The 8,641-nt window shown below is 50.1% G+C and overlaps 2 protein-coding genes and 1 pseudogene across 2 annotated transcripts; 1 reads left to right on the top strand and 2 right to left on the bottom strand.

The window, feature by feature from the left end:
* The first annotated feature begins 3,116 nt into the window (after positions 1–3,116).
* On the top strand, positions 3,117–3,990 carry LOC119362897. The gene is made up of 2 exons (XM_037628169.1): positions 3,117–3,479; positions 3,582–3,990. The coding sequence occupies exons 1-2, from the start codon at positions 3,214–3,216 to the stop codon at positions 3,781–3,783; spliced, it is 468 nt and encodes a 155-aa protein (XP_037484066.1). The 5' UTR covers positions 3,117–3,213; the 3' UTR covers positions 3,784–3,990.
* A 119-nt stretch (positions 3,991–4,109) lies between these two features.
* Positions 4,110–7,911, bottom strand: LOC119362896. Its single transcript, XM_037628168.1, has 3 exons — positions 7,750–7,911; positions 6,713–7,170; positions 4,110–4,652 (listed from the first exon to the last, which is right to left on the bottom strand). The coding sequence occupies exons 2-3, from the start codon at positions 7,088–7,090 to the stop codon at positions 4,389–4,391; spliced, it is 642 nt and encodes a 213-aa protein (XP_037484065.1). The 5' UTR covers positions 7,091–7,170; positions 7,750–7,911; the 3' UTR covers positions 4,110–4,388.
* The window catches only part of LOC119360750, a 122,143-nt pseudogene continuing 120,959 nt past the window's right edge, over positions 7,458–8,641 (bottom strand).

Genomic DNA, 8,641 nt, shown 5'->3' with positions numbered 1-8,641 from the left:
TACGAATGCTCCTGGGCCGGACGGCCTGCCTGCTTTGTTTTACCAGAGACACTGGTCTCTCCTAAAGGCTGACGTTTGTGCGGCTGTTCGATATTTCCTAGATGGTGGAGCTATGTCGGATTCCTTTAATGACATTGTCCTGGTTATGATCCCCAAGGTGAAGTCCCTAGAGATCCTAACCCAGTTTCAGCCCATCAGCCTCTCCAACGTTCTGTACAAGGTGGCGGCTAAGGTGCTTGCTAATACGTTGAAGGTGATTATCCTTGTAATGATCTCTGAGGAACAAAGTGCCTTTGTTCCAAGTCGACTCATAACTAATAATGTGTTGGTTGCCTACGAGTGTGTGCATGCGATCCGCAAGCGTAAAAGCAAGAAACCTCTATGTGCGGTCAAACTGGATATGATGAAAGCTTACGACCGGGTTGAGTGGGCGTTTTTGGAACAAGGCATGGGGCGTCTTGGCTTTGCGCAGGATTGGGTTGACATGATTATGAGGTGTGTACGGACGGCCAGATTCTCTGTTAAGCTAAATGGAGGCTTGTCCGAGCTATTTCTTCCCTCTAGGGGCCTCAGGCAAGGTGACCCGCTCTCGCCTTACTTGTTCCTTCTTTGCGTTGAAGGTTTCTCTGCCCTTTTGAAGAGAGTGTAGCGGGAGGAGAGGATCAGCGGGGTTTCTTTTGGGAGCACTGGCCCCCATGTGACCCATCTCCTCTTCGCGGATGATAGCATCATTTTCCTGGAGGGATCTCAAGGCAACTTGGTGGCTCTCAGGAATATCCTCCAGGCTTATGAGCAAGTGTCTGGGCAGCAAGTAAACCTCCAGAAACCTTCTATCTTCTTTGGGAAGGGCTGCTCTGATGAGAGCAAAAGTGTGCTAAAGGGTGTGATTGGCATTGAATCCGAAGCCCTATGTGAGAAGTACCTTGGTCTACCGATGACGATGGGCAGATCTAAAGATGGCACCTTTAAGTATGTAGAAGAGAGCTCCAAGGGCAAGGTGCTAGGGTGGAAAGGACAAGGCCTCTCTAAGGCAGCAAGGGAGGTGCTTGCTAAATCCGGGTTGCAAGCGACACCTACGTTGAGTTGTTTTCAACTATCCAAGAAAAAGTGCCGGAACCTGACTTCGATTTCTTCTAACTTCTGGTGGAATTCAGCTCATGGTGATAAAAAGGTGCAGTGGGTGGCATGGGACAAGATGTGCTTGTCTAAGCGTGAGGGCGGCATGGGGTTCAGAAACTATGAAGCTTTCAACCAAGCTCTTCTCGGCAAGCAGGCCTGGAGGATCTTGCAGGTTCCGGAGTCCCTTTGTGCTATGGTTTTGCGTGCCAGATACTTCAAGGACTCAACGATCATGAACGCCACTTGTCCTGCGAATGGATCCTTCACCTTTCGGAGCATTCTCCATGGCCGAAACTTGCTGCGGGAAGGTGCAGTGTAGCGGATTGGTGATGGTGCAAAGGTGAATATTCACCATGATAACTGGATTCCACGCAGGAGCAGCCTACAGCCACTGGGCCAGAGCTTCATGCACGGAACGACTCGCATGGCTGACCTGCTCACAGAGGATGGTAATACATGGAATGACGCCAAGGTGGACGAGATGTTTACTCCTGATGATGCGGCTAATATCAAGCAAATTCCGGTTGGAGGACAAGGGGTAGATGATTACCTTGCTTGGAACTACACCAAGGATGGGGTCTATTCGGTCCTATCGGCATATCATGTTGCAATGAACTTGAGGAAGACCTCCTCGGGCCGGCAGGGTTCTTCGTCTTCTGTCAATACCCATAGGAATTGGCTGGCCATGTGGGGGGCTCATGTGCCGAACAAGGTTAAGATACACTCATGGAGGATTATGCGCAACGGTTTGGCCACTGGGTCTGAACTACTGCGTAGAAGAATCAAGCCGGGTGTCTTCTGTACGGTGTGCGGACGGGAGGAAACGCTGCTCCATCGCTTCTGGAGTTGTCCCCACTCGCGGCAATTTTGGACTGCGCTGGCTGAGCGAAGGAGCATTCAAGCCCCTAGTCCACCTGACGGCATTGCTTCCAACCATGATCTTGGCAGATGGTTGTGGAACTGGATGGGGGAGGCACGGGATGAGGCAAAGGAGATGCTTTTGCAGGGCCTCTACGGTCTCTAGCTCGCGAGAAACGAAGCCCGGGACGGGGTGCGCATCAAAAACCCATTGGATGTTGTTGGCTCTGTGTCGACATTCATGGACGAGTGGACGGAAGCCGTGGAGAAGAAAGCGCGAGTTGTCGTCAAACCACCGCCTGAGAAATGGCAGTCGCCGGATGCGGGATGGATCAAGCTAAATGTGGATGGTGCGGTGTCTCTTGCTTCAGGCCTTGTTCGGTTTGGGAGGATTTGAAGAGGTTTGAAAGGGATTGAAGGGGATTAAATCCTTTGCAAGTCAAAATCCTTCTCAAACCTCTCCAATACCCTTCAATCCCTGTGGCAAGGGGATTAACCGAACATGGCCTCAAGAAATGGCGGGGGCAGGGTGGTGGCCAAAGATCATGAGGGTGCTTTCCGGGGTGCCCTGACGCAGAACTTCCCCAACATCCTAAAGCCGGAGATCATTGAGCTGATGGCCTGTAGAAAGGCTCTGGAGTTCGGGCGTGAACTTGGCTTCCAACGAGTCCATGTGGAGATGGATTGCAGCGAAGCGGTCAGCATGATCAACTCGCCTGCCCGAAACCTGTCTGTCGCGGGGCCCATCGTCGAAGATATCAAATCCCTGATGCAAGGGTGGCTGGGTTGCAAGATCACCTGGCGCAGGAGAACTGCAAACCGGGCCGCTCATGCGCTGGCGAAGGTAGCTGCAGGTGACGGTGTTTCTGTTGTCTGGAGACATTCGGCTCCGGACTGTATCATTTCTGTTTTAGCGGACGAGGTTCCAGACTTTGCTTAAATAAAGTTAGATGTTTCCTAAAAGAAATGACATGGTACGGCCCGGTTCATTTGTTTTACCAAAGCAGCTGCGTGTACGTGCCGCGACAGGTGTCCCCGGAGTCGGCAGCCTCGCTCGGCGACCTGTCCTCTCCCACCGCCGCACGTACGTGTTGCCTCACGTGTCCGCCCAACCGATCAAAACTCCCACCCAACACCACCACGTACGGTCCGACCGTCCGAGCCAATCCAGGAGCGCCGCCGAGCCCTCCTTCCTCCCGATCATTTCTCTCCGCCACCACCACCAGCCGCAAAAAAATGTGCGGAAAGGGCCAGAACAACGGGCTCGCGTCGCCGGCGGGGACAAGCAGCACGGCGACCGCCATCGTCGTTCTCGCGTCGCTGCTCCTCGCGGCCTCGGTCGCTGTCTTCCTTGTGTCGCCGCCGGCGCCGGCGGCTGCGGATGGGAAGCCCCCTGAGCCGGTGGAGCTCGCCATCGGCGTCGCCGGGCACGAGGGCTGGCTGGACGCGCTCCGGGCGTGGGCCAAGCTGGCGTGTCTCAGGCTCCGCCCGCTCGAGCCAAGGTACATGTCGTGTTCACTTCTTTCTCCGTGCACGGGCCCAAGCACGCGTGTCCTCATCTCATGGCGTGTTGGTTACTTGTTTTTGCGTGGCGGCTGATGAAGGTGTGATCTGAGGAGCCCGGGGTCGATGAAGAAGGCGGCCAGGCAGAGCCTGGCGATGGGCAAGGAGGCCGTGGAGCACACGGCGGTGTCCGCCGCGAGGGCCGCCGAGGAGACCATCGGGAGGACCACGGAGAAGGTGCGGAGGAAGGTCTCCTCGCCGTCGCCGTCGCCGTCCGCGCCACGCGCCGATGGAGACCTGTGATCCGCATGCAGGTCGACGCAAGCGCCAAAATTTTGCCTGCGAGCTGTATCCCCGTCCACACCGCTCTCCTGCTTCACTGTATGTACCTGTAGCTTTCTACTATTGCGAGAAGAAAAGATGTTGTAACGTGCTGTGAAATGTGTATGCGTATCCTTCGATTCTGCCTTTGTCTGTGCCTTGCTTGTGAATATGAGACGTCAAAGGAATGCATTTTGGTTGCGACAAGTTGCATTGACAGCACTCTGCAGCCATGTCGACGAGACTTCAGAGTCGAAGTGATAACAGAAATAGCAGTTCCATCAATGAAAAAAAAAACCTCCTGCAGCACAATAGCAACATGACTTGTCCAATGCATATGAAGTTTCTTAACTTGATAACAACCGGCATGCAAATGGGTCAGTTGCCGGCTCAAGTCGACCATAACATGATTTTCTCACCTAGAGTGGAGAGAGATTTTCCACTATGAGACTAGGAAACAGTCTTCTTCCTTCAGGAGTAACATAACATCTCATCTCAAAAGCCTATGGTATGGACACAGGAGGGGTACACGGAATATACAAGGCAATGCAATCCATTTCATCCATGTCGGGGAGGACCGGCGTCGCTCATTCCGGGCAGATTTCCCTGAAGATGGGCAGCCGGCGGCGGCCGCTGTGCCCGTAGAGGGCCTCGGCTATCAGGTCTTCTTCCTCCTCTGTTGGCTGTGCTGCTGCAGACATCGCCTGCCTTGAAGGTGTCGTTGAACCGGGTTTCGGTGTCGACAGAAGGTCCGGCATGTTTCCTGGGATGACGGCACCATCTGGTGATCGGAAGTTGGAAAATGTCTGCTTGAGTTCGGGGAAACCTGGAGCGCCAGTGAGCCCGCCAGCCTATGCAACATGAAACGAGACAAAACAGATGTTACTGCATATGGCACACTATACTTTCTGATGATAAAGGACTGTTAAAAAGAGAAATATATTAGGCTAGTCACCAAACTAGCTTAATAGAATGATGATACTAGTAAACCATCTTATGGTTGTGTTGGTTTACAAGGAGGCTGCATGAACATGCTAACAATTTCAGCTATACGATGAAGAGAAGAATAGCATAGAATAGCAAGTTATGAGTAAATGGAGATAATATATACTCCCTCCGTCCCAAAATAAGTGTCTTAACTTTGTACTAGCTCTAGTACAAATTTGTACTAAGCTCAAGACACTTATTTTGGGACGGAGGGAGTAGCAGGTAATGAGAATCGGTTGCTCGCATACCCCTCGTCCTGCAAAAAGATAAAAATGTCTCTGCTTATGTGAATGTGTTTAAATCCTGAAACTGGAGATCCTGCTGTTGAGCTAGAAAGAAATATACCAATCTAAAAATTGCAACTGTACCAGAAACACAATTATCCACTTATCTGGAGCTTAACGATGGAACAAGATCCAAAATCAGGCACATATGTTGTGTTCAAGGTAAAGGCATATAAAATTTGTGCTAAAGCTTGACAAAGGAACTGGATCTAAAACAATGTCGATATGCTGCAGTCTGGTGGACCGACTTGATTTCAACAACATTTAAGGGCTAATCAATTTATGTTTATCTGAAACATGAGAAATTGTTTCTTCTCTGGCTAGCAAGAGTGGCTAGCTAAGGAAATGAGGAAAAACTATTTGGCAATGAACCAGATCAATATAGTAACGATTTCTCTCTGTTCCAGATAGAAGAGCAAACAAAAAGCCCATGATCAAATGAGTAATGCCTATCTGATCAATCAGAAATTATCCTCTCCTAGCAACAAGAAAGAGGTAGGGAACAAGCAATTATGCACCGAAGCTACAACTGAACTACTGAAGCAGAATTTGAACTAGCATGCAGTATGACAAAGTAACTAGTAGCTCAAATGCATCATCAAATATCACGACATCAAATTAATAAAGACCACAACTGAACTGCCGCAGTAAACTAATGGACTGTACTATGGCCAGAGTCTAAATACAGTCTGATAAGTTGTGTTAGGACATGGAACATAGATAGCACTATCCTCAAATGAAAATTGGATGACTTGGTTTAATTTGTTTCATGTTTTGTACATTCTCAGACTAACTTTACTGTCAGAACTAAGTCATGCACTTGTATTGCGAGTTCATAGGATTTGCAGTAGGTAGTACCTTAGTAGATCATATGCATTATCAAATATCGTGGCATTAAATCAGTAAAGACTACAACATAAACTGCCACATACTTATAGTAAACTAATGGACTGTACTATTGACCATAGTCCACAGATAGTCTGATATGTGGTGTTAGGAAACATAGATGACACCATCCCAAATGAAAAATGGATGGCTTGGTGTAATTAGTTTCCTGTTTTGTACTCCCTCCATCCGGAAATACTTGTCGGAGAAATGGATGTATCTAGATGTATTTTGGTTCTAGATACATCCATTTTTATGCATTTCCGCGACAAGTATTTCCGGACGGAGGGAGTACAACCTCAGACAACCTTCACTGTCAGAAATAATAAGTCATGCACTCGTATTGTGGGTGTATGTAGTATGACAGTCTGACACGATAGCTAATTAGGCTGTGTGCATCTTAGGATGCAGAGGCCCAGGGAGTTTTCCCTTATCTAAAAGAAGAAACTACAACTAATTGAGTAAATATATGGAAACATTTTCCCCTAAGAACACAATCCAGAGTCCTGCATTGCAATGCATCACCACACCCGTGGTCTTTCTCTCTGTGATTAACCAGATGAAGTATTGAAATCATGTAACAATGGCATTATAGAGATCAAGAGCATTGGGATATGCACAATATTAACCAAGCTAGTAGAACCAAGGGCTAAAGGCATTGACCACTACTCCAGGCATCGGTTCAATACTTCATCGGACAGCAATGCAAGACCATAGTGACACTGAGAGTCAGATCTGGAGAGCAGCTTAATCACCTGACGTTTCGGCGCGTAGAGGTAGGCCGCCTCATGGTCCGCCATCGCGTACACCGGCCGCGGCCGCGCCTGCTGCTGCTGCTGCGGCGGCGACTGCGGCGAGTAGAGGAGGCGGCGGCTGTCCAGCTCCGCGTTGGCGGAGAAGCAGGTGCGGCGGAGGCGGAGGAGGGACGCGTCGAACCCGAGCTCCAGCCCGCCCGACGAATACGAGGAAGGGGAGATGCCCCCCTTGCCGCCGGCGGCGACGGCGTCGAAGGCCGGGGTGAGGTACGCCCTCAGCGACGAGGACGAGAGGCGGCGCTGCCGGCGCCGCGACGCCGTCTCGCCCATCCACTGGCCGCCGGGCGAGGCGGCGGCGCAGTCGAAGTCGAAGTCCATCGCTCGCTCGCACAGAGCACCGGCCGAGAGCCGCGGCGAGATTTGGGGGGAGGCGGCGAGGGTTCCGGGGAAAACAAAAACTGAAATTTAAAACCGAAACTGAAATTAGGGCTCCCACCGAGGCCAGAGAAAAAGAATCGCCTTAAATTTCTCGGGAAGCCTGCCTGCATGCGGCCAAGCGGGCGGCGGTTGCGAGCTCGTGATTGGCAGTGCGCGCACGGGAATCCGATGATGAAATTCAAAATCGCAAAGGGGGAAAAATAAATAAATTCGAAAAAACAAAAATAAAATGCGGCAGAAATGGACAAGAAATGGCATACACAGTAGAGTACTAGTTTATTAAGCGGGATAGCAGTGATATCAAAATCTACAGCGGCGCCGGACGAACTGGCGGATCAGGATCTAGAAAAACAAGTACAAAAATAAGTAGAGAAATCGATCGCATCTCCTGCGGGCTCTGTCCCGATCTCCCCTGTCGATCCCGGAAGAAAAAATCCCAAAAAGAAACCCGAGGAAAAGCGGCTTGATTGGACGGCGAGTGCTGTGGGTTACTGGCGCCCAAAAGGATCCCGAAAACCCGGCTGAAAATCAGTCCCGAAACGCACGACAAAGTTCAAAAACTTGCTAGGCTATGATGAGAGGTTGAGCAGCAGGTTCACCTTGTGGCCGTGGGGCGGAACCTTCTAGAAACCCTCGTCCCCGTCGCGCCCGCTAGCAAAGCGAAGCAGGTCACGCTCCTCCCATTGGTGATTGGTGCTCGGCTCGGGCGGGCGGGAAGTGGAGACGAACTGGGGAGGATACGAACCGAAGGAGGGGAAGGGGCGGCCGCGGCCGCCGGGCCAGGTCAAGTACACGTGGCCTGCCATGATGCTTCTCCTAGGATTCCATTTGTTTGGGCTTGGCAGTATGTGTGGCAAGGGTGTACAGTTGATGTCTCTGGGTGGGCTTGGGCTGGTTTGAGTTTGACCTTCCCTTATGTTTGTTTGACCCTCTGGCTCTCTTTTTCCCGAAAATAAAATTCACTTCTTATATGTGTATTTTTTTTGCGAGGTGTTATACGTCTGTTTGCCTCGAACAAAAAATTCTTATTCCTATATATATATATATATATATATATATATATATATATATATATATATGACAAATGTTTCCTACAAGTAGTGATAGTTACCACCGTTTGCGTTTTGTATGTTGTATGTAATATATGTTGAAACCAAGAGTATGTACGTGTAGTACGTAGTATATAACAATGTTTAGGTAGTATATATACTAATTCTGTCGTCTACATGCCGTCTACTCCGAGGCTCGAGCTTCGTCGCCTGCTCAACTGGATGCCGCATAGGGATGGGCAACCCTTTTTTTTTTGGTCTTAGTACCTTCCGAGCATGCGTGCTCGCTGCTTTTGGGCCGTTCTCCGCCTTGTAACGCAACTGTGCGCTCTTTTAGCGGCCTGTCCTCTTATATGTCGTGTTAGTTTATGCTGTTCTGTTCGGTGGTTGTGCTACTCTGCCTAAGTTTGTGGGCTTTATTAATTTAAAGCCGGACGTCTCT

This window comes from Triticum dicoccoides, chromosome 2B, assembly GCF_002162155.2.
Source record: "Triticum dicoccoides isolate Atlit2015 ecotype Zavitan chromosome 2B, WEW_v2.0, whole genome shotgun sequence".
Taxonomy (NCBI): Eukaryota; Viridiplantae; Streptophyta; class Magnoliopsida; order Poales; family Poaceae; genus Triticum; species Triticum dicoccoides.
The sequence above is the reverse complement of the archived record's forward strand: the minus strand, read 5'-3'. Positions and strand labels throughout refer to the sequence as shown.

What these genes read in the sequence shown, in the direction of transcription:
- LOC119362897 (XM_037628169.1), top strand. Translation starts at nt 3,214, where the DNA reads ATGTGCGGAAAGGGCCAGAACAACGGGCTCGCGTCGCCGGCGGGGACA. An exon ending in CTCCGCCCGCTCGAGCCAAG is followed by an intron (nt 3,480 to 3,581) that starts GTACATGTCGTG and finishes CGGCTGATGAAG; the next exon opens with GTGTGATCTGAGGAGCCCGG.
- LOC119362896 (XM_037628168.1), bottom strand. Translation starts at nt 7,090, where the DNA reads ATGGACTTCGACTTCGACTGCGCCGCCGCCTCGCCCGGCGGCCAGTGG. An exon ending in TCTACGCGCCGAAACGTCAG is followed by an intron (nt 4,653 to 6,712) that starts GTGATTAAGCTG and finishes CATGTTGCATAG; the next exon opens with GCTGGCGGGCTCACTGGCGC.